Source organism: Sebastes fasciatus, chromosome 4, assembly GCF_043250625.1.
Source record: "Sebastes fasciatus isolate fSebFas1 chromosome 4, fSebFas1.pri, whole genome shotgun sequence".
Classification (NCBI taxonomy): domain Eukaryota; kingdom Metazoa; phylum Chordata; class Actinopteri; order Perciformes; family Sebastidae; genus Sebastes; species Sebastes fasciatus.
This window is the reverse complement of record NC_133798.1, coordinates 25,259,151-25,286,181: the sequence shown is the minus strand read 5'-3', so window position 1 is coordinate 25,286,181 and position 27,031 is coordinate 25,259,151. Positions and strand designations below refer to the sequence as shown.

Sequence of the window (27,031 nt, the reverse complement as noted above, 5' to 3'; positions counted from 1 at the left end):
ACTACAAATAAAAAATCTACTGTATTTTGGCCATTTTGTTATAACAAATCATGATCCTTTGTTCCTTTATATGAGAAGTATGTCGATGTGCCCACTACAGGAGTATTCTTTAGTGTTGACAAAATGTTGTGCAGGAAAGTTACAAGCCTCTGAACACCCACGCAGGCGTTTTCAGTTATTCGGTTTGGTTAGACCTCTGGTCAGGTTGAAGGTGGCCCGAGCTTTGACGGGAATTTATTACGTCACAAATCTTCATCTACCAATAAAAATGATAATGGTGTAATTTGTCCAGTCCTAACAGGAGACTCAGGAAGATGTCACTCAATTAGTCTGTACACCCACACAGTCCTCAGAAGAAGAGGTCTAATCAGCAGATTAACTGAAAACACCTGTGTGGGTGTACAGAGGCTTTAATTATACTGCAGGATGTTCTCAGATCTACTACTGTGCTGCGTTTCACTTTCCACATTTCCTCCATATCCTACAGGACCAAATTCTGCATGATTTTGACCGTCTTGCAGGACAGAATAACTGCTGAAATGAATGAGTATAAAAGGCATGCATTGTTTTTGAAAAATATCTCAAGGTTACTGCTGATGTGGAAAGTTTAATCACTACATGGCGTCCGATTAGAACTGGCACAGTCACAGTTTCTAAGTCGAGAGCTTACACACTTGGTCATTTCCACTTGAACAGCTTCTTTATACTTGACATAAATTATATTAAAGGTGTGTAGGGATAGATGGGTGTTACGTTATGGAAGAAATTATTATTTCCCTTTATAACCCAAATTATTCAGATGATTTATGATGGCTCTTATGCATAGCATGAACAGGAATTGTTGTGAGTAATAACACTAATAACAGTTAATTAACAAAAGTACAATATTTAACTCTAAATTAAGGTTACATGCAAACCAAGCCTTAACAGACCCTTTTCACAGCAGACATTTAGACATGTCATAGCAGGGTAAACACAGGTGTATTTGATTAAATTAATTATGGTCCCATTCTTCAGTGAGCTAACATGCACTATACTGGAGCCCTGGCCCACCTAAATGGATCAGGGCCATAATTAATGTTATTAACTTCACCTGTGTTTACCCTGCAATGGCTGCTGTGAAAAGGTCCCATTAGTAACACATGCACAGCTCCTGGCCTCACTGTACATTGGGCATGACAGTAGTTCAGTGCATTAAGGGAAATTAACCGCATTCTTTCACATAAATTCCTCTCTGTGAGTTAAATACTTCCAAAATGGTTACGAACAAAAACGCTATGATTTAGAAGCATTTAAAAGCTTGCAACATACATTTTTAAGCTAAATTGGTAAACCAATTAAATGAAGCATTTACCCTCCAAGACAGCACTTCAACTTTTAGCAACAATGCAGAAAAAAGACTGACTAACCACTTCTCCCTCTTACACCCTTTTTCTTACAAAAAATAACAGAAAGACCATTCATTACTCACTTTACTTCACAACAGACTGCACACCAACAAGGTCCGGACACTGAAGTACCAAAGCCATACTATCTAAAGTTACTTCTCTCTGCTGCTGCTGCTGCTGCTGCTGCTGCTAACACTCTCTTAATTGACAATAATTAGAGCTGGCTGTGTGGCATCACCTTAGCTGCATATGATTGGTGGAACAAACGTCAATCAATAAATCAATAAATCAATAAATCAATAAAACAACCAATCAGAGCCATAGAACATAAAACAGTCCTGCCTTCTCAATCGGTGGCCTTTTTTTACAGGTTTGTAAATATTTAATCAAAAGGTTTCCTTGACAAATCCCTCTTTAAATTACAAAATGCATAGTTATTCAAGAAAACTCTCAAAGGTGAATGTGTATTAAATAATACATAAATATGCCCATTCTCAAAAGAAACTACTCTGACAATGTAAAGTCACAATACAAATTAATTATTTATTATGGCTCTTACAGATAGGATGAAAAAAGAAAAACAGCCTATACTCCAGAGTACCGCTCCTTAAAGTGTATGTTTGTGTAATAAGGCTACCTGCTGGTCATTGAGTCCGGTCCATAACAGCAGCAGGTTGTTATGGCTCAGCAGGTGAGAGGATATGAAAAGCAGATCTTCCACGGTCTTAAAGTCAGCCAGGTGACTCCCGGCAGCCAGGCCTCTGCAGCTGTGCTGGGCATCGCTCCAGGTCAAACCCGTCGCTCTCACAGTGTAGCAGCTTCTCCCATCGGCCAACCAGTCAGTCGGGCACTGAGCTGGAAACAGAACTTGTCATCAACTAATACAGTCATTTCAAATTGGGGTCATATGATGGATTGATTGTGGTAAAGCAATACCTGTACAATACCTGTTTCCATGCCACGGCTGAGTCTCTGCTTCAAGGTCATATTAAGGTGTTTGATGAATGTAGTCACCACAACTTTGGCCTTGAAGCGTGTGCCAGGCTGGAGACCTTTAACTGTGTACCGAGAGTTTGCCTCCGATGAGTTTATGTTGAAGACGTGTGCGACAGCTTGTGTGTGAGTGCTGTATAGACTCAATGTGGATAGGCTTTGTTGTCTGTGAAGTTTCCACGTCAGGAGAGCAGTAGTTGCCGTGCTGTATACATGAAGGGAGGACAGGGAGACTGGAACTGGACATAAATACACAAGGGAAGGAGTAGAGACAAGATGAAATATGTATTATACCAAACATTAATCATGTATGTTTTTTTTTCTCCATCAGGACTGTGGTATTCAGAGACACTCACTGAAGTGAAAAGTCTTTGCCTCAAGAGCAGTATCATTTCTGCTGGCTCTCAGTGTGACTGTATATCCTCTTGGGTCCTCAACCAATCGCAGTGACATTTTGCAGTCAGGGGTGCACGCTGAATGATCAATGGGCTCCACATACACCTGCAGAGATGTGACAATTTAGTTCTCAAAATAAACAAACTAATGAAACTGAACCAGACTAAAACTGCCATTGTGCTCTTACCAGATGGTTACTTGCAGTCCTGCAGGTGACTGTGTAGGTGTCTGGACCTTTAGTGGAAGGGAAGGACTGAAATACAACTTCAACCTCAACAGGGTGTAAATGTTGTTCACAGGTCAGCAAGAAGACCACCTGAGGAGGAGGAAAGTAATGTGTGTAATGGTGCCTTCAAATGGGGTCGTGTTTACCGTGTTCACAAGAAGAGTCCATATGAGTGCCCCCCTTTTGTGGTATTCACGACCTTGTAAGTGGAAAGTTTCTGAAAGTTCCTGGGGTTAACGAGTTTGCAACGTGTTTGACGTTGTCAGAAATGGCGGAGGCCATGGTAGTTAACTTTTTGGCGCGTAATAAGTTAAAGGGACTGTTTGTAAGAATCAGAAATGTTTTGGTGCTTCCGTGTAGTTTGTGTTGGAGTCTTGTCTGAACAGCGTAGCCACACGCGAGCGCGCATGGGACATCGACCCCGATTGATTTATACGTGTAAGAAGTTACAAACAGTCCCTTTAATATATTGTAATTTTAGTCGTATATTGTTTTTTTTTATAATTTGATATGTCTCAGGAAAATGTTGATATTCCCAACTGCCTCATCTTTTTCCTCATTCATCATCATCATCATCATTATGCTTTCGCATTTCCTGCATTATGTTACCCACTTGCTAGCTTGCTAAACTGTTAGCCTCTGTGGCTTCTAGACAGCAATAGCTGTGTTCTCACGACTTAACCACTTGAACGCCAAGCATACACGATTCCCATGTTGTAAACACAAGCTCAGTTTCATTTGAAGGCACCAACAGAAACAAAAAATCCTGAATACCTTAAGAGGGATTGCCTTCATGCTAGACAGTGCTTGTGTAACATGCACGGGCAACCGTCCGGATATGTAAACAAAACACAAAGAGGCTGCATGGATTACAACACACATGTTTACTGCTATATTAATGCTCTGAATATCTAATTCAGCACCTTTAAATATAATTACAATACACCTGTGAAGATAAATAAGCATTATTGAATTCAAGCTTTACAGAGAACTGAAAGTGTTGCAGGAAGTGTTTTCTCTTACCTGGCATAAACTAGCAAGTACCCACAGATGCTCTGTTCCACCCATTGGAAATGTCACTCCATCCCATCAATCAAGCATATCTTCCAGCTGTCACTGATCCACCTGGGTACATACAGTCACGTCCACAGCATGCTTCCAAGGCAAGAGAAACAGCAGATCCTGAGCTGTGCTTTCAGCCATTGGTATAGACTCATGAATGAACCCAAGACGCTTCCCCTGTGCGTAAACATAGTTGTGGAAAGTCCCAAGCCCCAAACTATTTTGGCTCGCTGACGCACAGCTGAGCGTAAAATAAAGAAGAAGCTATTAACCGTTTGTAACTTTTTCATTACATAGCTATGTTAAATCCTGGGGAAATCTCTCCTTGTTTTAACTTCAGTTTTACGCACAGAGGCTGGACTTTGAATTAAGCGCGCAATGGCTGTTTCCCTCGAGAAGCAAGCCTTTATGTGAAGGAGCAACAGAGAGAGAGAGAGAGAGAGAGAGAGAGAGAGAGAGAAATCGTGGATGTATGAGTTCAACCCAATTTGCTCTGCCTCTTTGTTGGGATAAGAGCAGTTCACCATGGCAACCCCTGGGCACATGGCCACTCCAGAGCTGGTGGGGAGGCTGGGGATGTGGGGCATACTGAGGGGAAGAGGAGAGGGATAAGAGAGAGATGTGCTGGGGCTTTGAGGGGGGAAATTGAGATGTGCTCACTGCAGGGCAAAGCCACCAGCTTCATGCCTTCGGGATGACCAACAGTCAGCCAAGTCTGTCACAGCAGCAGACATTGTTGTTTTCATAACCTCTAAAATAAGCATGCAGCTCCAAATTGTTCATAACAGTACAGCGGTGAGAATGGTTTTGGCTCGGGCGTGGGGTGTGGTGGAAGCGCTGGCCCATGTGGAATGACAGGAATGTGAAAGGGAGAAATGATTGACAGACAGGGAGCTGAGTCCACTGAGGGGGTTCTGTTATGAAGAGGAGACTCCCACGCAGCAATAAACCTCTAGTGGTGAAGCACAAACACATGTCAGCACTACAAAATGCTGAATCAGGATCAGCAATCAGGGTGCGTTTAATAAGGGTTTGAGACTCAAAATAAAAAGAAATAAAAGAGAAAACTCGAAGGGTGAGTTAAAAGGACACATTGCAGGTCATGAGGACAGTCAGTCTTGCAATAATTCAGAAAAAGACACTGTTAAATCTTTTATTCCCCTACTTTACTTCAAAATACAGAAACTACAAAGAGCGCAAGGGTCACATTTTAGAAACTCGTTAAACTTTTCTAAGGAAAACACAGCTTAGCACAACACTTTCATTTGTACAAAGGCTACTTTTATCTCCTAAGACAAACCAAAATGCATATACAGTATTTGAAACCCAACAGCGGATATAAAAAATGCAACAACAACTGTGTCAATATGATATTAATTGTTAATATACAGTAGGATAAGAGGCTAATGGCATCGTACCACCACTTGAAAGCACTAGAAAGCTGACTGGGTTGGCACAGCAGTTCTTCAAGAAAATAAAGACTAATATGCAGACAAAACTACTTAAAAACAATCTCCCACTTACATCAGTTACTTTTAAGTTACAACTACGACTCAGGGTCAGTGTTGTAAAGTGTACTATGGTGACAAATAAAATGAAACATGGCTGGTTTTCATGCTTGTTCATACTGTAAAAATCGGATTTATCCCTTCATTCATACATTCTCTCTCAGTCATTTTTCTGCCTGGACTGTGTTTTTAGTTCCACTGGCAGGAACAGTCCAGAGGCTCCTGGAAGTTGTACTCCACGACTGTGGCGTTGCGAGAGCAGTAAAGCGTGACGGAGCGGGTTTGCAGTCCACTCTCGCGGCAGCACTTACAGAACCGGGCGTGACTGTTGATGTTAAAGTTGAATATGGTGGCAGACGGGCATTTCCCATCACAAGAATAGACTGTTACCTGTAAGAGGAGGGAGACAGGATGAGGACAGGAGGAGGCATAAGGAAATGCATGATTGTGTGTGTTTTTTTATAATAATAATAATTTTGTTTCTGCCTCCTCATCTAGTTAACATGTCTCTCTCTTCTCTCACCGGTGCGTTGCTCCTGCAGTCATCTTTTCTAATGGTAGTTCGAATGGCCACACGTTTGCATGTCTTACCATCCTCTTTACCTACACACGTTCACACAGAAATAAGATGCACACACAGAGTAACACTCAGAAATAACAATAAATGACATTAAAGCTGCAGTCGGGAACTTTGCAAATATGATAAAAAAAAGTTATTTTTATGAAACACTAACTATGTCCTGACAGTAGTGCATGACAGATAATCTGAAAAAAAATCCTGTTCCTCTGTGTCCTCCTCTGCTCCTAATAGCATTTACAAGATTGTACTGCGCCCGAACAAAAACAACCAATCAGAGCCGCGGAGTCTCTACAGCAGCTGTCAATCACTGCTCGCAAATCTGGCAAACTCCGACCAAACGGTCAAACTAGGCAGCGCTGATCAAATATGAATCAATATTCTGTTATTGTGATGCCTATTTCTCTCCTCAAATGTACAGTAAAAGAATATTGATGATTGACAGCTGCTGTAGACACTCCTCGGCTCTAATTGGTTGTTTTCCTTCGGCGCTATGAAATCTTTCAAATGCCATTAGGAGCACAGGAGGACACAGAGGAACATGATTTTTTTTCAGATAATCTGTCTGATGCACTACTGTCAGTATATAGTCAGTGTTTCATAAAAATATATATTTATCATATTTGCAAAGTTCCCGACTGCAGCTTTAATGTAATTTTGTTTTCTAAAAATAACTTTTCATATTTGCTCAAAGTTACCGACTTCAGCTTTAACAGCAGAAAACATGAAAATGCAAGTTCAAACATTCACAAAGAAATGCACACACACACACACACACACACACACACACACACACACACACACACACACACTGATAAACATGCTCACACACAAACACACTCTTTGATCATTTTACCGCAGAGATCTGTCACTCACACAACCCTGAAAGGTCTATTGAGCCGGGCTCTTTGTTGCCCAGCAGTAGGAGCTTGTTTTGATTGACAGTTGAGTGACGGGAGGGCACAGTTCTCACAGCAGAGATCTGGCTCTAAACTCAACCTCACTTTTAAGCCAATCACAGCTGGACAAAAGGATTCTTAGTAGGGCTGGAATGTAGGAGAAGAGTACATGAACTCCAGCTTTTTCTTAATGGATGAATGTGTAACACTGGAGCTTATTATGTTTCACAACTGGCGTCAACACTTTGATTTGATAAAGCCTTCTCTATTATATTCAACACTGCATATTGTCTGATGGATGGTTTTTCGCACTAGAGATTTATGCAAGGTTAGATGTTGTTCGTGTTGTAGTGTGTTTTGGGGGTTAAAGGGACAGTGTGTAGGATTTGGCGGCATCTAGTGGTGTGTTTGCAGATTGCAACCAACTGAGTACCCCTCCCCTCACTCCTCCCTTTTCCAAGACTACTGTAACGTGAGCCGCCAAGTGCAAAACCGTGCTAACGCCGTTCGCCTCGCTCAGAGGTCATCCTTACCATAATGACACAATTTTAGGAGCAACGGAAGTCAGACGGCGGCTGGCGGTATCACGGTTTTGCACTCTGCAGCTCACGTTACTGCAGTTTCACAAGTGTGTCGGAGAACTACGGTAGTCTTCAGGTAACGTAAAAACGTGAAAGGTTCTCTCTAGAGCCAGTGTTTGGTTTGTCCGTTCTGGGCTACTGTAGAAACATGGCAGAGCAACATGGCGGACTCCGTGAAGAGGACCCGCTCCCTATATAGATATGAAGGGCTCATTCTAAGCTAATGAAAACAAGATTCTTAGTTTCAGGTGATTATACACAAATGAAGACATAGTTATGAATATTATATTCCATTTCTGCAAATAGATCCCCGAAATGTTACACACTGTTACCTTTAACCAGTGAGAGGAAGAAAGTGAAAAGACAAAACAACAGATTAGACAAAAGATTCACATTCACACAAAGCTTGAAAGTGCAAGTGAATGAGTCACTGGATGCCAAAGAATCATTGTCAGTGGGAAAGTGCATGATGGTGGTACCTGTGTCACAGTTAGTACTACCAGTGGGGGTTACGGGATTAACGGTAAACGGTAAAACACCCACTCCAGAACCTAGGAGCATCGTCAGGATCACATGAGAACACACACAAGGTTACGTTTGGTTCAGAAAACACAGTTCAGCGTCACATACAAACACACAGAGGATGGAATCAGTGCAGCTGGCATGCACGTGGGTTTCACTTCTTTTTTGGGCCACTCCGGGCAGCCAGCCAAGGAACTCAGTCATTTGATGTACTACAAAGAGCAGCTCAGCAGGGCAAACTCTAACCCCTGCACCATCTCGCATCCTCATTGGTAAAACACTCACTGTGGAGCAACCTGATTGGCCAAACTGCAAGGTCGCTGCAAAAGCGGGCAAGCGGGCGAGGCTGCAATGCCGAATCCACAGAGAGAGAAAAATATCACCACTGCATGTTTATTAAAGCTTTTATCCACACTTAGAAATGTCTTATTACTCAATATCATTTTGTAAAGTCGACATGAAGAACAGTTCATAGGTCTTACTAATTATATTAAATGTTGTCATATTTCATCATTTTATTTAATTTTTAAATTATTATTTCCTCTTGTATAAGTCAACAGAAGATTTGGGTACAAACTGGGAAAGCCAGGGATTTTGGGAAATGTAATGATAGGCCAACAACAGGCTTTATCTCCACCCTATACAACAGGCCACACCCCCAACCACTCAGCCAATAAGCCCATCCACTGCAAGGCAACAAGGCGCCGCTCACCCCTCTGATTGACAGCTCAAAGCGTTACCAGCAGCATCAAATAAATATGGAAACTCACATGTCCTGCAGCAACCGTCCACATAGCTCTGAACCACACCGCCATTCTGCAAGAAGAAGAGTAAGACGAGAAACTAGTTAAAGGGCAACACAAAATAAACATTTTAATACATAATATGGCTGCACCAATCAATTAGCCTTATGTATGTTACGTAAAATGTGAGTGTATAGTGCATCTACGTTTATAAACTATTATTGTGCATTACACAGGTTATAAATGGGACTGATGTAAACAGCAAGTGTCTTAAAGAGTTTAACCTTAAATTCAGATATATAGTAAATTTACAGGTCCTGACCTGAACACACTCTGTGTCATTGAAAGGTGGGCAAACAACCCCAGAAGCAAGTATCACCGCTCCCACTGTTGTTTCCATGCAGTCGAAACGAGTGCAGTTCTCCACCCAGGAACTCCCTGCCTGCACACACACAATCAGAATCAATACTGCTCAAAGAGCGGAGCATTGAGCACATGTGGATGTGTTTGTTCTTACAGCGAAAAGCTCCATTGTCCCGTTTTCGTTGGTGAAAGTACAGGAGACATTTTTACAGGAGCCGCAGCACACCTGAGGGTCCGTGGACGTTACGTACACCTGGTGCTAGAAGTGAAGGATGAGTACAAGATGCAGAAGGGAAGACAAGTGGATGAGGCACGGCATGATGAAATCAGAGAAATGCTTCTCACAGTGACTATGCGATCCATCAAATTGCGTTAAATGTGTTGGATACGTACTGGCCCACATTTTTGGGAGCAGTTGATGGAGGTTATTTCCATGGCGTAGAAACCAGAGTCTGGATCTTTGTGATGCAGGCAGTGGACAGTGTAACACAAGTCTTCTACTCCTTCAAAGTACTGAACCAGAGACTGGCCTGGGCCCAGCACTGTTACCCCTTGGAAAAGACACACCTCTGCCTTCTCTACACACACACACACAAAAACATAGGATAAATAATCATACCATACCGTAAGTGACAAATAAAAAACTTTTTTCATGGTAAATATGAAGGAGCCAGGGAGCCTGGAGATCGGGCAGTGTGAAGCAGTAGATGAAACGATCTCTACAACAGGGGTGGCCAAACATTTTTGATTGTGGGCCACATACAGAAAAATAGTCACGAGTCATGAGCCAAACAATAGTAAATGCTTCGTTTTCAGCCTGTTACAATGCAAGAAAATCAGTTTTTCCATACCAGAAAACCCCATGTGCTATAGAAAATTAAAATTCTATCAAAATAACGCAACACTACTAAACAGTTTAATGTTTGACATTGCAGTACAATTACCAATTACATTGGTGTGCCCCTATTCAATACTATTCAATTCAAAACTCTAATACAGTGCATGGCCTAATTGTCCACTCAAAATATTATGATGTTATGTGTAAATCTGTAAATAAGTAAAGTTAAAACAGGGAGAACTTGTCAAATATTGGTTTCTGTTCATGACCTAAACATCCATTTAATAGATTACGATGCAAATGTAAATGTAAGATGTAAATCTGTAATATTAAGATGGAGATAGTTTCACTGAACTTAGTCAACATATAGTGTTTAAACCAGGGTGTGCAATGTACATACATTGTAATTTATAAAAAATATGCTCAAGCCATTTCCTGGGCAGCAGGCTGCAGTTGGCCCGCGGGCCATAGTTTGGCCACCCCAGGTGTACAGCATGTCAGTTGTCACACTAGTGTCAGTTGTGTGTCTGTGTGCTTTCATGCTTGCGTTACACATACGGCATGTATGCTGAGGACAGCCACAGTTGGTTCTGCTGTCTGGAACCTCGACCAGCACTTCCCCCTGAGAGAAAAACAAGACTGCTGACTTCACTGAATTTTCTCACTTTTTCTTCCTTCAAGCAAAGACCTGATTACAGAGTGACTTGTGATGCTGCTTTTTTGCTGACTTACCACCTGACAGATGGGGAGAGAGCTGTCCTCACATTGGCATTCTGGGAGTGACAGAGAAAGTTAAAAAGAGAGGTGGCGTGAAGTTTACGCAAGTACGTGACAGGCATAACAACTTAAGATTAATCCAATCATCAACTCAACACACACCGGCAACAAACAGGATGTATATGTGGGTATGTGAGTGTTTTTGAGTGTGTACCGCAGTTGTGCTGCGGGCAGCAATGTCCAGGGACAGCAGTTTGAACCAAAGAGAGACCAGGTGCACAGGTCACAAATGATCCAGGGCACAGGTTGACATCACACACTGCAACACATGGGAGAAAGTACAAACATGACTTTGAAGACACAGACACAAAAACACACACATATATACACACACTTACCACAATGGTACTGCGGACAGCAGCTGTTGGTGGTGTTTAGATCCACAGCCAGAATTTCTCCATGCGAACAAGTTGGAATGGGTTCAATACACGACTCACACACTGCTCAGACAGAAAAAACAAACCGCAAATTCAGTTTTGTTGCTGTAATTGATGGAGGTGCCAAAGATGGAGACATAGCAGATGGTCAACCTCCCACCAAAGACTTCTGATTTCAGTTTTAGACTGACATGTGAACCCCAATTAAAACTTACCACACAAGTAAGAGTAGCAGCAGGATTTCGCCCCCCTGACCTCCACTAGGAACTGATCTTCCCTGCAGTTGGGGGCAGACACAGGAGGGCATGCCATGGGGTCACACTCTGAGAAAGACCAGTCACAGCAAAGTGTTTAGTGGAAGTAAAAGTTCAAGCCAAATATCACATTAAACAGAGTTTACAACATGTCGGAAAACTTTACAGGAAAGAGTGGAGAAATGAAAAAATGTTTTCACCGCATCTGTACTCGGGGCAGCACGACAGAGCGCTGTAACCAATCACGAGCCTGTTTCCATTATCACAAGGTGGAGCTTCGCTGTCACAGATGGTCATGTTGCACTCTGACAAGGAGGAGAGATCATTTAAAGGGTCATATGTTCACTGAAATGTTACGATTTTTGGTCTCTGAAATTAGAGGTATTTGGGGATACTGGATAGCAACAGAATTGACCCTTCGCTAAGTCCCGCCCCTCGAACCCCTCGTATGCAATCGTTTCAGATTTTCTTCATTTTCAGGATGGTTTAGTGGATTTTGAGCTAGTCATGGATAAATGTTGTGCCTGGGGCACATGCAGTAGTGATACTTGTTAACCAGAGAGGTGACACATATGTTTCTAAAAATTAATGTTTCTACATAAAAATCTGTTGAGCTAACTTAGCACATAATTTACTAGTGTTAGCTCTTCTATGCTATGCAAGCTACTGAAGGTATACTGAATGTACTGTATACACATTCTGCTTTTTAGTGATTGTAACAGTGAATGTGGTGGTTCACTTTTACACTTCTATCTTTATCTTTTTAACCTGTTTTCGCTGCTGAATCAGTTTGACATCCTGATATGTCCTTCAAACACATCTTGTGGACCCTTCTCTCTGCTTCTCTCTGAAATCGCTTTTCGTTTTTCAACATCAGCAATATAATATTACAATAAAGGGTGAGACTTAAAGGTAGAACGAAGGGAAAAGATTAAACCACCATCTATCGAATACAATCTCCAGAAGTTCGTATTTGGATCAGACGCTTTGTTTGGCAAAGAATAACCTAATCTTTAAACTCACCACAGATCTTCTTTGGGCAGCAGGCTCCTTCTTGCAACACATCCAGCACATACTCTCCCTCCCTCTCACACAGCGGTGTAGGGACAGAGTTGCATTCTGGCTCCACAGCCACCACAGAGCCATTCTCCACACACTTGTACAGACAGCAGCTGCGAGCAGAGCCATTCCACACCTCGCCCGGGGCCCGGGGGTTACCCTCATTATCTGTGCACACTGGATACATCAGAACCAGAAGTAAATACACATATACATATATGTGAGTCCAGGAGTATTGTACAGTCCAAAACCGATTCTGACTCTCTGACATTGCAGTTTTCATCACAAAGGCATGTAATTACTCTGTCACTCACCACAGCGATCCTCAGTTACACAGTAAGGGGAGTCAGCGCGGTGCAGGATGGTTCCACTGCGGCACACACACTCCTCTCTGATGAAGGAGCAGGTGGTCTCCTCGTAGTACTCTCTGTTCAGACAGGTGCGGCTAGCGCAGGTGCTCACACATGGCTGATACTCCTTGCCGGGGGGACACCGCAATGCTACGGGATGACAGGCACTTAGCAATGCATGAGCAAATGAGAAACACAAATGAGTACATCTGCCTACGTGTGTGTCATTTCTTTGCCCGTGTCTCCTTACGGCAGAAGTTGTGTCGTCTCCAGCTGATGCAGACTTGATGTGTGTAGCAGACCGCCACGTACGCCGCCAGAAAGTCACACTGGTGATCCTTGTAGTGCAGGTCCCCTGCCCACATGATGTCGCAGAACTGCTCCGGAGCGACCTGCAAACGCACAACCAGGCCAAAGTCATGTAGGGCTCCAACTAATGATTATTTTCATTATCAACCTGTTGATTTTATTTAGATTGCACAATTAATGGTCTTTAAAATGTTAGAAAAAAGGTTCAAAATGGCAATCACAGTTTCATACAGTGACGTTGTCAAATAGCTTGTTTTATCCGACCAACAGTTCAAAACCCAAAGACATTAAATTCACAAGGATTTAAAATAGAGACAAAGCTGGAACCAGAGTGTGATTATGTTTTTCTTCATCGACTCATCAATTAATCGACTTATCTTTTTAGTACTGAAGTCATGGCAAAAGTAACTCAACACGACCAAGCTTGTAAAATGCTGTGTCACTACTGTAGCTACCTTGCTGTGGCATGGCATGAATGCTCTCTGGCGGAGCATGGAGAGACAGGTGGAGCAGTCCTCGATGGTGCAGTTCTCTCCGACTCTGCGCGTGTGTTCGGTTTCATCCGTGGTGTGGACTCTCCATGCCTGCAGGAAGAGCCCCATGTCTCCCACCTCTCTGACCACCGTACCATTGGGCAGCTTCAGGTCATCTTCTGGGTTCCCATCACAACAACCTGACATAACAGGCAGACAGATGTTTGGTGTAAGTGTGTGTGTGTGAGTTATATTGCTGCTTGTTTATTGAGCAATGTACCAGTATATATGTGACAAATGAAGGGGTTTACCAAATATATTTTTTTTTTTTACATTCAAAGCTTCGATTGCAGTATTCAAATGAAACTTTGAATGTCTACTGTCATATTTTATGATTTCATCAACCTATTAAAAAAAATCCTCTGAACAAAATCCTCAATTTGGATAAAGTGATTAATTAGATTGAATTCTTTTTTATTAAATCAACTTTCTTTAATGAATAAAGTCAGTTTTGTCAACATAAATACATGTAAGTGCGGACTGAGGACTGAGTGCCACGGCGTTCGCTGTGTGTGTGTGTGTGTGTGTGTGTGTGTGTGTGTGTGTGTGTGTGTGTGTGTGTGTGTTTGAGAGAGCGAGAGAGAACGAAGCTTTGATGCTTCAAACTATTTGGTACAGCCCTAGAAAAATGTGTGTGTGAAACTGCTTAATCAAACCAAATGGCTCTCAACATCTCAAATTGTCATATCCCATTATGACTCAAGTCAGAGCGATGCTGCTGTTTAGACATTAAGCCTCTAGGTGCTGATAGCTAACACTTAGATAAATGAGGCTGGCGCTGATGTAGTCAAAGCCGGCGTGTTTGTGTGGACTCACCACAGAGGCCTCGAGTGGGCACAGACGCATTATAAGGAGCGATGTACTGCAGCACCATGATGCCAGTGCTGTGATACCATTGTATGCTGACCCCGCCAGGTGTGTGGATCAGGTACATGCTGCCTGTGTCTTCCACGTAGAGAGCGTGACGGGAGTATGGAAGTCTAGCAGGTCTGTAGTTTACCGTCACCTAGAGACGGATGGACACAAAAGAACCATATTAATTACTTGGGATAAGTTGAAGTCTTGGCAGTGAATTAGGTAAAGAAACTCACCGTGCGATCCAGTCGGTTAATAATGATTCTGTAGGAGGAGGTAGTAATGTTCAGCTTTTTAAAACACAGACCAGATGTTCCACCTGTAGGACTCTGTAGGGGAGTGAAATTAGAGAAGGTAATGATACAAAATAATATTTATTGAATGAATAACAGCTTTTGATTTTTTGATGCAAACACAATGAATGAAAGGGGGAGAAGAGACTGTACTCACAGTTCGTCTGATGGAGTTTACACTCTACAAAGAAAAACAAAACATTTCACAAAAAAATATATAGTTTTCAGATGTCTTATGATACAGTTCATGTTTTATTCTTTGTACGTTACCTGGCTGGTCGGACATTTCTCCACGGTGCCAATAATAGTCTCTCCAGGCAGGTTAACCAGGATGTAGGAGCCGTTATCGTACAAGGCCACGTTGTTGCCATCAAATGTGATGACACGCAGGTCTGACATCACAGTGCAGCGACCTGGCAAAAGCAAATTGTATCAATAAAATCAAGATCATTGCAGCAAACGATTCTACGGAGTCTAATACCTACACCTGCCTATTTCCTGATTCACTGGGGAAATCAGATTTTTAACGTAAACAACCAAACTTACAGGGGCACTGCCACAGTGGGCAGCAGGCATCTGTGTTGATGAGGATGGGCAGGCCCAGCAGACTGCACTGGGGCTGGGTGGTGTTGTAGCGACAGTGTAGAGAGGAGTTGTGAAGAAGCAGCTCTCCATTGAAACAGATCAGCTCAGCACACTCATCGATGCGGTAGGAGTACGGAGGCTATAGGAACAATAAGGCATGTTTACATGTCACAGCACTCCTTCATAGACATCTGCAGACTTTTTTTTTGCATCAGCAAACACAAACATTTGCATTTCTATACAATAATCTGTTTTTCCAAGTCTCGATATTCACCCATTATTACACACAGTAGTGCCTACCTGTACATACAGATATATTATGGCTTCATTCACATTGTAATAGTATGCATATTGATCTAAAAAGTGTACGGTGTAATGTTTATACTAATATTTCTGTAAGTGGCACAAAAAGCATTTCATAATTTGTCCTACACTTCTAAAATCCTTTATACACCAGGGGCGTGACGAATAAGTAACACGAAAATGCGAATTACTTGCCTGTGATTAATGACATGTGAATTAATCACACGAAGAAAACTCCCCCGGTGTGAATTTCATTTAGCTGCTTCAGTTTCAAGGTCCTGGTATTATTAATGCTGGGACACTTGAACCGTACAGAGCCATTAATATTATTAGTAACGCCTGTGCTTTTCATACTATGACTAGTCAAAATGTTTGCTGTGAAACAGGCCTATAGATAATGAAATAATCACTTTAAACCACTGTAGGTAGGGCTGAAAGATTTAGAAAAAATATCTTGCAATTGTGATATGATTTGCGAAATTAGAGGGAATGATTATTTGTACATAATTATTCTCATTTATATTGTAAAACATTAAAAACGTGAATTATGATGTGATTGTTGTGACACAACTATATTTAATTTAAAATGGTATTTTGACATACATTTCGCCTTTAACAAATATTGCTCCTGCGATTTGAAAATTGCAGTAGGCCACATTGCGATTTCGATAAAGTTTCGATTAATTGTGCAGCCCTAACTGTAAGTAAATCCATTCATGTAAGTAATCAATTACATAATAAACTCGGCATAACTGTCCCCTTTTATCAAGTTCAAGACACAAATGTATCTTCTAGGTGTTTGTGTGCAAGTGTAACACTCACTGTGCAATGAGTAGTGGGCATGATGAAAGGATGTCTGGTTGATGCTTCCTGTGTTATAGGAGAGGTGTCAGGGCTTGGGATTATTTCTGTGGTTATCTGCTCAGTAGTGGACTCGATGGTTGTAGGAAATGGTGCTGGGGTTGTCGCAACAACTGTTGAGATGTCTGTTGGGGTGGTGGTCTCTATGGCGATGGTTGTATCCGCGGGTGTAGGCTGAGGAGTGGTCGTGGTTTCTGTGGTGGTTTCAGGGACAGAAGTTGTGGAGGTGGGGGCAGTTGTGACGGCTGCGGTGGGTGGCGGCTGTATGGAGGGGGAGGTTGGACGAGGTGGGGTGGAAGTTACTAGGGATGTTGGCGATGTTGGCGATGTTGGCGATGTTGGCGATGTTGGCGATGGTGTTGACGGTGTGGTAACGGTGGTGGAGGTAGTAGTTGAGGGCGAGGTGGTGGAAGAAAGAGTGGTAGGGGACGGAAGAGAAGAAGTGGAGGTGACTGTAGTAGCCTCAGGGGTTACAATGGAGGGCACGGCTGTGGTGGAGGTGGTTATAGGGACCCCCGTGGTTACCGTAGTTGGAGTGGGGGTCATCTCAGTCGTGCTGAGAGTGGTCGGCTCTGGCGGGGGTGAAGGAGTGAGAGTGGTAGAAACAATAGTGGTGGGAGGAGCAGGAACAACTGTATATGGAGACGGGGTGAGCGGAGTGGTCACACGCTCAGCGGCTGATGTTGTACTGGGAGTGGTAGTGGTGGTTGTGGGCCTGACAGTAGGGGAGGAGGTAGCAGTTGCTCTGGTGGTGGCGGTGGGGGTTGTGGTAGTGGATGTAGTGGATGGGGTAGTAGTGGTGGTTGTGGTTCTAGGCCTTCTGGTCGTAGTAGTCGCAGTGGTGGTTGTGGTTCTAGGCCTTCTGGTCGTAGTAGTCGCAGTGGTGGTTGTGGTTCTCGGCCTTCTGGTCGTAGTAGTCGCAGTGGTGGTTGTGGTTCTCGGCCTTCTGGTCGTAGTAGTCGCAGTGGTGGTTGTGGTTCTAGGCCTTCTGGTCGTAGTAGTCGCAGTGGTGGTTGTGGTTCTCGGCCTTCTGGTCGTAGTAGTCGCAGTGGTGGTTGTGGTTCTAGGCCTTCTGGTCGTAGTAGTCGCAGTGGTGGTTGTGGTTCTCGGCCTTGTGGTCGTAGTAGTCGTAGTGGTTGTTGTGGTTGTAGTTGAAGTTGTTGGTGGCGCTGTAGTAGTTAAGTTGGACCGCGTCACATATGCAAAGGGTGTTGGAGTTGGGGGAAGGGACACACCTAGTACAGATGATAAATATTGTAAGCACATATTTTGTATCTATTTAAAAAAAATACATTAAAGTAAATAATATATGTATGCATCATGCATAACTTTTCAATGGCAAAACACTCATCCGTTGTACTCACAGTCCTCTGTGTAGACACATCTTCTTGTGACCTCATCAAGGACCATGCTCTTGGGACAACGTGGGAAGCAGCCTTCCACACTGCAACATACAGAAACTATTTCAGCACCTAAGCAACAGCATTGATTATGTTGATTGTATAACGAGTGCTTTTAATGAGCGAAGCCTCTTACGGAGGCAGGAACTGGCAGCGGGTGGCGTCTGGGTCACTGCACGTGTGGACACAAGGGCTAGCACAGGACTTGTAGCGCCACTCACACATCATACGGTAAGGTATCACAAAACTGCTCTCTGCCAGAGGAGAGGAAAAAACACCTGATTAGTTAGTTTTTTATGTTTTTGTGTACGTGTGTGTTGGGTACATGCATGTGTTTCTGACCCTCCAGTGTGAAGCTGCTGCTGGCTTTGAAGCCCTCTGAGGTGTCGTATCTCTGAGCTCGTGCAGCAGTGTGTGTCAGTGTCAGAAAGATTCCAGGTTGGCCGACAAGCTCGAATGAGGTGTGACCTGGCAGAAACAGCCCCTGGTGCTGGATAAAGGTTGCCCTGCGATTAAACTCCGGCCCTCGACTCCACTGCTCCAACTGGAGACGGCTGCGTCCTGACACGACGAGGAAATAGTTTGGTCTCTCTGCAGACTCCAGTGACACCACAGGGACGCCTGTGAAAATAAGTGAATGGGGGTTAATTTACCCCCAAAAAATAAAGAGTAGCAGTGTGTAATTGTGTGAATGTGGATGCTCACGCGATGTCCTGTCCTTCTGCAAGCCTGCTGTGATCATGAAGTTGAACAGTAGGCCTGGGGCAGGCAACTGCCCTGGTCTCTCTCTCACCAGAGGAAACACTGAGCTGCTGGTGCGATTCACTCCAAACATGGTGTCATTATAAACAACACTCACCAAGGAAAATGGGCCATCGCCTAGCTCTGTGGGGAGGCGAGGGAAAGAGAGAGGAAATTAGTGTGGTGACAAGCTAGCGGGGAATCAGAGTGTGCAAGGTTTGGAAACGACAATCAACGAAATAGCTCTCTGGAAAACGACGCTCACTCATACATACCTTGATTATAGTATTCACAATCATAGGCTGAAAGAGATCAAGACAGTTCAGGAGTTATAAAGCATCTCTGAGGTAGTACGTGACTGAGATGAAAAATAGTGTTTGCAAAGAGGGACTGTTGAAAGTGGGTTAAAGAGGTAAGTAGGGGTCAGGTCCATCATCCCTGACTGACACAGAGTAGACCAAAGTACTATGAGTATATGTGTGTGTACTCACGGCAGACAGAGGGAGATCTCCAGTGTATTGTGACCCCCTGTTGACAGCATTTGTGTGCATAGGCAGCGATGGACGTACAGAGACACTCACAGTCTCCCCCACGGTTACAGTTGCAAGTGTCTGTCAGGCAGTTCCTATAGAACCAGGCCACGTCCACCTGGAGGGTACCCACAACATGTATACATGGTCATACACAAACACACACACATATACACATACACACAAACAATCATAAAGTGAACCAGGCGAATCTCGCTGGGGGAAACTGTTTAGGGGGTGAGTAGTTTTCAATAATTCAGACGGGGTAGGAGTGATGAGATATCAGGACAAAGGAATGTGGGTCAACCGCTGGTGCAGAGGGGATCAGATGAGCTCTATGACACACACACAAAATGAATCAGCAATGAGTTGGTCTGTCCAAAGGCGAAGTTAATTGGGCCTCTGTGTTTTTGACACATGCACAATAACAGCACACTTCATCCCATCAAAACTTGAATCTGTATAATTATCCGTTTAGATGTGAGAAGCACAAATATTGATTAGGTAGGGTGCTGCATCCTGAGTGGAGCAGCAGGCCTGCTATTGAATACAGTCATGTTATTGAGAATGTACTCTGGGGTAATTCAGACATTTTTCTTATTTTCTATATTGGCTATGAACAATCCAAAAAAACATTTTGTGTGTCACTTTTACAACAGCATGTGTCAACTGCCAATAAAAAAAAAAACAGCAAGATGTCTGAATTGTGTTCTCTAGAACAAGTTATTTCTTTTCTTACAATCTTTTCCTGTCACACCTTTAATCTCTCTTGTCCCTGAGTTTGAGTAGAGACATTGGCTTCTGGAGATGTCCTATCATGCAAATTATACAACAAACCAGACAAACTGAATGTGTCTTTGCAGAGCAAGGACACACAAGAAAGTAAGCTTTAGAAGTGACTTCCTCGGATGGGTGCTTTTCTCTCCAATTAGGATATGGAGAAAACTCCAGCAATGTCACTAAAATAGGGACGTTTGGCTAACTTTTAAAAAAAACTTTCCTTACTTCTGTTTTGAAAAGAAATCTGAACAGCCTGAGGGCATGTAGCACTTCTTCTTGTCTTAATTCAAAAGGGAAAAAACTCTGAATGTGTCATCTATCCATGCACTTTTAGATTAAAGCTTCAGAGCAGCTACTCCCCTTCAGATCCATTTATTTGTGTAAAACTGTCTTTTCTACAATGACCCAAGCAAAGAAACAAACTCTGCCTGGTAAAGTGGCCTCTCTGCCACTCAGAATGATAAGTGAAGTGCAACAAGGCCATGTTTTTCTCACTACACTATAAATAAATGTACCAATATTTCAATGCTAGGGTTACAGTGCCAAATAACACACATATATATAAATCATGTACAATTTGTTTTTGTACCCTCCTGAAACTATTTTGGCCTGATAAAGAAGGTACAAAAATAATACCTCTGAGGAACACTCTAGTAGAAAAGAGGAGAAACACTTTCTCAAAGTGCACACCTCTAAATTGACTGGATGTCTTACTTTAGCCAGACAGTGACAAATTAGCCCGAATCGGTGTCTGGACTAAGTCATAAAAGCTGAATGCAAAGCCACAGGATACCACAGGATTCACTTACTCTCTTAATTTATTAACACGGTGCAAATAAACAATGTCTTCATGTGCAATGTGTCTGTTTCTCATTGAGAAGGGACTATTGCTCAAACCAGTGACAACACTTACTTACCAACTAACTACTACTCAACAACAGAAATGCTAACAGTATGAACAATAAACCATCACTAATCAAATAATATAAAATGAACGCATCACATGTGAGAACAAAGGCATTGTAAAAGAAATATGCCAGAATTAGATCTTACATGACTAATGTGGTAAGCAAGTGGGTGTTCCAGTGTTAATCTTTGGCTACAGTTTCTATAAGGTGGACGCTGTACATATATACATAGCTCCATCTGCTGGCCACATAGAGAAATACAAAACTGTAATAAAACATATGCTGTAAGCGTGTGTGTGTGTTTGTGTGCGTAGCCTTGGATCTGGTGTGGTATTTGGTATTTATCTCTAAGGTAACAGTGTATTCACTGGGATCAGTTAGGAGTTTGTTCCCATAACCCCTCACCAACCCCTACTCCCCAGCTGCTAACAAGATAACCTTTCTATGTTGGTGTGTATTTGTGTGTTCATCAAAATGGCACTCACCACGTTGTGACAGGGTGCAAAGACATCGCTGTAGAGGAGAGCACACTCCCTTTTGGCGTACGGCTGTCTGCCCAAGTCGCCTTCACACGGTCGCTCAACTACATAGTCGCTTTCACACTAAAACACACAACACACACACACAGAAGGTGATCGAGTATCTGATTACTCTTAAATATCACAGTGGACTTGAGGGAGACAAGCACACATAAATTACAGGAGCAACAGAGAGCTAGAGAGGAGTGAAAGAGTAAAAAGAGTGGGAGATACACAAAGACAGAAAGAGGGAAGAGGGTAAGGGGAGAATCAATGGAGGAGAGGAGCTGGGCTGACTCATACCTGTCCCAGGGCCCAGCTATCTCCAAAGGTCTGTGCGTTATTGACTTCCATGTGGCTGGAGGTGGTCATATCGTTCACTGTCACACTGTCAAAATTTCCACAGAGCCCACTGAGAAGGCCCTAAATGACAGAAAAAAAGACACTAAGCCATGTTTTCGGATTCCTTTCATAATAACAGTCTACGTACTGTACATAAAGACATACAAAGACATAAAATAATGCTACAAACTTACACTAAATTTTGGCGAGGAAAAACTGGCATGGCCATTTTCAAAGGGGTCCCTTCACCTCTGACCTCAAGATATGTGCATGGAAATGGGTTCTATGGGTACCCACGAGTCTCCCCTTTACAGACATGCCCACTTTATGATAATCACATGCAGTTTTGGGTCATAGTCAAGTCAGCACACTGACACACTGACAGCTGTTGTTGCCTGTTGGGCTTGAGTTTGCCATATTATGATTTGAGCATATTAATTTATGCTAAATGCAGTACCTGTGAGGGTTTCTAGAGAATATTTGTCATTGTTTTGTGTTGTTAATTAATTTCCAATAATAAATATATACATACATTTGCATAAAGCAAGCATATTTGCCCAGTCCCATGTTGATAAGAGTATTAAATACTTGACAAATCTCCCTTTAACGTAGATTTTGAACCAATAAAAAAGTGATTAATCACAATTAAATATTTTAATCGATTGACATCCCTATGTATATTAGAGCTGCAATGATTGGTTGACTAATCGATTAGTCGATCGACAGGAAAATAATTGCCAATTATTTTGATAATCAATTAATTGTAATTTTTCATGCAAAATGCTGATTTCAGCCTCTCAAATATGGAGATTACCTGCTTTTCTCTATTTTATATCATACCAAAGTGAATATCTTTGGGTTTTGGACTGATAAAACAAGACATTTAAAGACATCATCTTGGACTTTGAGAAACTGGAATGGACATTTTTCACTATTTTCTGACATTTTATAGACCAAACAATTAATGGAGAAAATAATCCTCGGATGAATTAATGATAACGAATAATCATTAGTTGCAGCCCTAATGTACAATATAACCGAGGACACTAAAAACTCTTTCATTTGCAAAATGTACTCACCTTCCACTGAGGTCCAACTCTAATGTGTACAGTTGTCTTGCGGTCCCAGAGGATGGTCAGGTCCTGATTGGAGAAGTGGACCACAGTGTAGTAGCCGGCTTTCCAAAGCTCGAACTCTGACCCTCGACCTACAACAGTGGACGGACTCTAAGGCAAGACAAACAAAGTAGATAGAAATCACTGGATTTTTATTGATATATTTAATTGATATAGTTTTGAAAAGGAAAAGAGACGCAGGTATATAGCTTGTTTGGTAAAAAGGGAGCGTGACTGTGTGTGTATAGTCCGTACCGGGTTGCCAGAGTTGTCGGTGAAGTAGATCGTGGTAAGTCCCACGTGAATGACCAGTATTTTCATGCACACAATGCCGCTCTCATAGCAGTCCTTGTTTTGGGCAACAATGGACACCTCGGGTTCTCCTGCACTCTGGTGAATGGGGAAGACAAAATATTGGAAGGGAAGAAAGTCTCTTCGGCACAATGTTTTCGTTTCTTTGTTCACAATTTCCCTTTTTACTATAGCCACAGCAGCCAGAAACGCAAAATCTGAATACCACATGATAGATTCAAACTTGAAATTTGATTCTACCTGTTCAGGAAACAGTGTCATTCTGGGTGCATGAGGTGACAAGAGGAAGGAAGCAACTCCAGGCTATTAACACACAGCTTTGACCTGCTTCCCTATTCTTTTCAGGTCTGCACAGTGGCGGCCGGCGGCCTGTTGGGTCTGTATTGGAATGTCTGTTCTGCTAATTCTAATTCTATATCCCTGGGAGCGCTGGAGTCCTGGGGTTTGAAGTGAACACTGGTCTCTTTGTGTCGCCACAGCTTTGCTGCTAGCATTACCATGGTGCAAACCCACCAACACACACACATACACACCCTAATCTGCTCTAATTAAAAGCCACTCTCTCTTCCAAGGAAACAAGCTTGGATCTTCTTTCCCAGATACAAATCGGTCTTGGCCGGGAAACGTGGAGGATGCTCCTTCTTTGCACTTAAACACAATCTATCTCTCACACACACTTCTCTGACACAGTTGAGCACTCTGACACCACCTGATTAGCATTCCAGTGCTCAAACTGAATCCATAAATGTGTCGAGTCAATTCCGTAAATTACACTTTTATTTGCACATACACAGAATCTACTCACTTTAAGCAGGTAGGCCTGACAGTCAGAGTAGTAGTCGTACTCCAGGCCATCGAAGGTGTGGTAGTGTCTGTCGCTGTACACAGTACACACAGCTGGACATGGTGAGTAGGTGCAGTTAAAATAGCCACGGTGACACACGCTGAGGAGACGGACAGGTGGATGCACATGGGGAGAGAGAAAGAGAAACTCATTGTCCTATGAATTATACAATTTTATGTTCTGAGATACAATTTGTTAGAAAGGAATCCTACATGGAAAATTGCACGTACTAAATGCAGTATAACATTAATTAATAAATAATATAATTGTATCACTGCTCAGTGTGGTGTTTCTCTATCTATGGTAGTAGAGTAAAAGGTGTATACCATTTGTAACATGATGTTTCCACAGTTTCTCCAGGCAGGTATTCAAGGCCCAGCCAGGCACAGGGGCAGTTCTCTGGATAGTAACACTTGCTATGGTGCAGCACCAGCCTTCATAGATAAAACACAACTCAAGTAGTAGGTACAAATCATGCAAACACCTGATATAAAACCAATATTGCAGTAAGTTAACTTCCCAGTTCTGTGAGTAAAACCTGTATGTAAAAAACAGATGAATAGCTTGCACACTGCAGGGATCCAATGTCCATTTATTTATTGCACACTCTAAACACAGTGTATATCTATGCCTTTCTAAAACCTGTATGTAACCTGAAGTGTAGATATTGGATACAGTTGGGAATTAAAGGTGTGGAAAGTAAATAAGATAACCTGGCTTCCACTGCATATTCTCATGGTGCCCTTGATGAAGGCTTTTAATTTGGAACTGACAAAAGCATACACGACTGTACATGCTCTGTAATAAATACACCTGTAAAAGACTAAACCCGTGGTTCTACCCATTGATTACAGATGACAACTGACTAGCTTCCAGGCAGCCACTGGTTTCAGTTGCTTTCATGACAGTATGAAAATCCACTTGCAGGGACTTGATTTTGCTAATCCATTACAATTAACGTTTTGCTTCCTTAAAAGGTCCAGTGTGTAGGATCTGGCGGTATACAGCGGTGAGGTGAGGAGATTACAACCAACTGAAGCCTCTCCTGTGTGCCAAGTGTGTTGGAGAGCTACGGTGGCTGACGCAAATGGCCCTCTCTAGAGCCATTTGGAGCAAAGCCAGTGTGTAAAGTGTGTGTGTATGTATGTGGGAAGTGAGTGGTGAAGCAAGAGAGAGAGAGCGGCAGCGACGGGAGCGAGTAACGTTATCGACTCCGGCCAAAGCAGGAAAAAGTTTGTCCGTTCAGGGCTACTGTTGAAACATGGTGGTGCAACATGGCGGACTCCGTGAAGAGGGGACCCACTCCCTATGTAGATATAAACGGCTCATTCCAACGTAATGAAAACACAACAATTCTTATTATCAGGTGATTATACACTAAAGAAAACATACTTATCAGCAATCAGGGAGTACGGGCAAAGAAATGTTCTAATAAAGCACTGATCTGAAGCATTTTATACACAATCTGCAAGTAGATGTTTATACTGAAATGAACAGAAGAATGTGACCCTGGAAGGTAGGAAATCACTCAAAAACATATAGTACGTGTTGCCAAGTGGACTGGAAAAACGACTTTTATGGTCTTTGGAAAAACACAAAAACACAACAATATTGGAAGGCAGTAGATGCGTATATTTTACCCAGGAGGGCAGACACAGCCAGGGATGCATGGTGTGCTGGGAGGGCAGGTGAGGTTCAACATCAGGTTACGGCAGGTCGGTGCACAAGCAACGCCTCCTCTCTGCTCGGTGCAGCTGTGGTACACTTTCCCCTCTGGACACTCCCCGACCTCGACACTATCTGGCTCTGCAATGCGCATGCACGAAAACACACAGACACACACTCAAGAAAATCAATGCCCCCATCGCCTTAAACATCAAACACATCGGCCAGTCATGGGAAACAAGCTACAACCACAGACATAAGGCTCTTGATTTCAGCAAGAGGGACACAGCCTGAAACGGCACTTTGTTGTTGGAAAGAACGAGAGCAGGAACTGAAGGGAGGGGAGGGAGCGCGGAGAGGTTACCTTTTTCCTCTGGCACACACTCCATCTTCCCATTTCTGCACAGGCTGATGGAGGAGACAGGAAGGGAGAGAAGAAGAGGTGAGTGTTCGGGAAAGAGAGTAATGTTATCAAACACAAGGTTCGTTTAAGTGCTCCACGTCTCATTTGACAATCACTTAAGCTTTTATTGCTTTCTCAATGTATCAGACAGTGTGTGTGAGGATGTTACACTGTGTGCAGTGAGGAGAGCAGCCAAAGTGCGCTTTCACTTTGCAGTGAAGGTCAAGGCCAGTTGTGACTCACCAGGGTCCAGAGGCGCTGAAGGTCACCTCCCCTGGCTGTGACACACCACCCATGGAGTAACAGTGACACTGTGACCTGAGGAGAAACTCATGACTTTATTCTAATTACATTAACTAATGACGACACTTTCTGTGTTGGTGTTGGTGCCTGTGTATGTGGGTTTCTGCCAAATAGAAATTGATGACCATTGTTAGGATGATATATGAGGAGGCCGACCCTTACAGTTGCACACAGCGCTGGCGCACATCGTCATGGTAACTGCCGTCTGCACAGCCACACCCCTCGGCACAGTCATCAGGGTTACACGTCTCCGTGCTAGACAGAGCACGGCAGGACCGCCCGCAAGACGACACACAAGAGTGGTACAGCATGCCTCCAAGACACACCACTCCTGTGTAAATACACACACACACAGTAATACACATTTTATATACTGTACGCCTAAGGCAATTCAATGTTTTTACTCTATGTGTACTGTGAGAGACACATCGAAGAAAAATGACAATAGCCATGTGATGGACAATAAAGTTTTTCTGATTCTGAAACAAACACAAACAACAATATCCACACATATAGTA

The 27,031-nt window shown here is 42.9% G+C and overlaps 2 protein-coding genes across 8 annotated transcripts in view; both read right to left on the bottom strand.

The window, feature by feature from the left end:
• The window catches only part of ptprq (protein tyrosine phosphatase receptor type Q), a 50,425-nt gene extending 45,973 nt beyond the window's left edge, over positions 1-4,452 (bottom strand). For 5 of the 7 annotated variants that reach the window (XM_074633070.1, XM_074633073.1, XM_074633072.1 and 2 more), the window contains exons 1-5: positions 4,027-4,452; positions 2,965-3,093; positions 2,738-2,882; positions 2,336-2,620; positions 2,026-2,243 (exon numbers count right to left, since the gene is read on the bottom strand). In XM_074633070.1, the coding sequence (XP_074489171.1) occupies positions 2,026-2,243; positions 2,336-2,620; positions 2,738-2,882; positions 2,965-3,093; positions 4,027-4,071 (822 nt within the window). In that variant the 5' untranslated portion in view covers positions 4,072-4,452. Of the gene's footprint in view, positions 1-1,471; positions 1,595-2,025; positions 2,244-2,335; positions 2,621-2,737; positions 2,883-2,964; positions 3,094-4,026 lie in introns of those variants that run through there. The other 2 variants (XM_074633076.1, XM_074633077.1) reach the window with 2 other exon arrangements.
• A 753-nt stretch (positions 4,453-5,205) lies between these two features.
• otogl (otogelin-like) overlaps positions 5,206-27,031 on the bottom strand; it is a 33,823-nt gene continuing 11,997 nt past the window's right edge. The window contains exons 20-57 of the mRNA XM_074633180.1: positions 26,676-26,844; positions 26,454-26,528; positions 26,172-26,215; positions 25,783-25,948; positions 24,469-24,576; positions 24,104-24,242; positions 23,242-23,376; positions 22,951-23,097; positions 21,833-21,952; positions 21,497-21,613; positions 19,285-19,441; positions 19,069-19,095; positions 18,758-18,937; positions 18,395-18,673; positions 18,189-18,306; positions 18,017-18,096; positions 16,614-17,887; positions 15,450-15,627; positions 15,174-15,316; positions 15,061-15,084; positions 14,847-14,939; positions 14,572-14,761; positions 13,678-13,895; positions 13,164-13,305; positions 12,878-13,063; positions 12,528-12,740; positions 11,705-11,809; positions 11,466-11,573; positions 11,212-11,313; positions 11,028-11,132; positions 10,829-10,869; positions 10,655-10,718; positions 9,652-9,836; positions 9,413-9,517; positions 9,218-9,337; positions 8,923-8,968; positions 6,097-6,176; positions 5,206-5,963 (exon numbers count right to left, since the gene is read on the bottom strand). Coding sequence (XP_074489281.1) covers positions 5,763-5,963; positions 6,097-6,176; positions 8,923-8,968; positions 9,218-9,337; positions 9,413-9,517; positions 9,652-9,836; positions 10,655-10,718; positions 10,829-10,869; positions 11,028-11,132; positions 11,212-11,313; positions 11,466-11,573; positions 11,705-11,809; positions 12,528-12,740; positions 12,878-13,063; positions 13,164-13,305; positions 13,678-13,895; positions 14,572-14,761; positions 14,847-14,939; positions 15,061-15,084; positions 15,174-15,316; positions 15,450-15,627; positions 16,614-17,887; positions 18,017-18,096; positions 18,189-18,306; positions 18,395-18,673; positions 18,758-18,937; positions 19,069-19,095; positions 19,285-19,441; positions 21,497-21,613; positions 21,833-21,952; positions 22,951-23,097; positions 23,242-23,376; positions 24,104-24,242; positions 24,469-24,576; positions 25,783-25,948; positions 26,172-26,215; positions 26,454-26,528; positions 26,676-26,844 — 5,984 coding nt within the window. The 3' untranslated portion in view covers positions 5,206-5,762. The remainder of the gene's footprint in view (positions 5,964-6,096; positions 6,177-8,922; positions 8,969-9,217; positions 9,338-9,412; positions 9,518-9,651; positions 9,837-10,654; positions 10,719-10,828; positions 10,870-11,027; positions 11,133-11,211; positions 11,314-11,465; positions 11,574-11,704; positions 11,810-12,527; positions 12,741-12,877; positions 13,064-13,163; positions 13,306-13,677; positions 13,896-14,571; positions 14,762-14,846; positions 14,940-15,060; positions 15,085-15,173; positions 15,317-15,449; positions 15,628-16,613; positions 17,888-18,016; positions 18,097-18,188; positions 18,307-18,394; positions 18,674-18,757; positions 18,938-19,068; positions 19,096-19,284; positions 19,442-21,496; positions 21,614-21,832; positions 21,953-22,950; positions 23,098-23,241; positions 23,377-24,103; positions 24,243-24,468; positions 24,577-25,782; positions 25,949-26,171; positions 26,216-26,453; positions 26,529-26,675; positions 26,845-27,031) is intronic.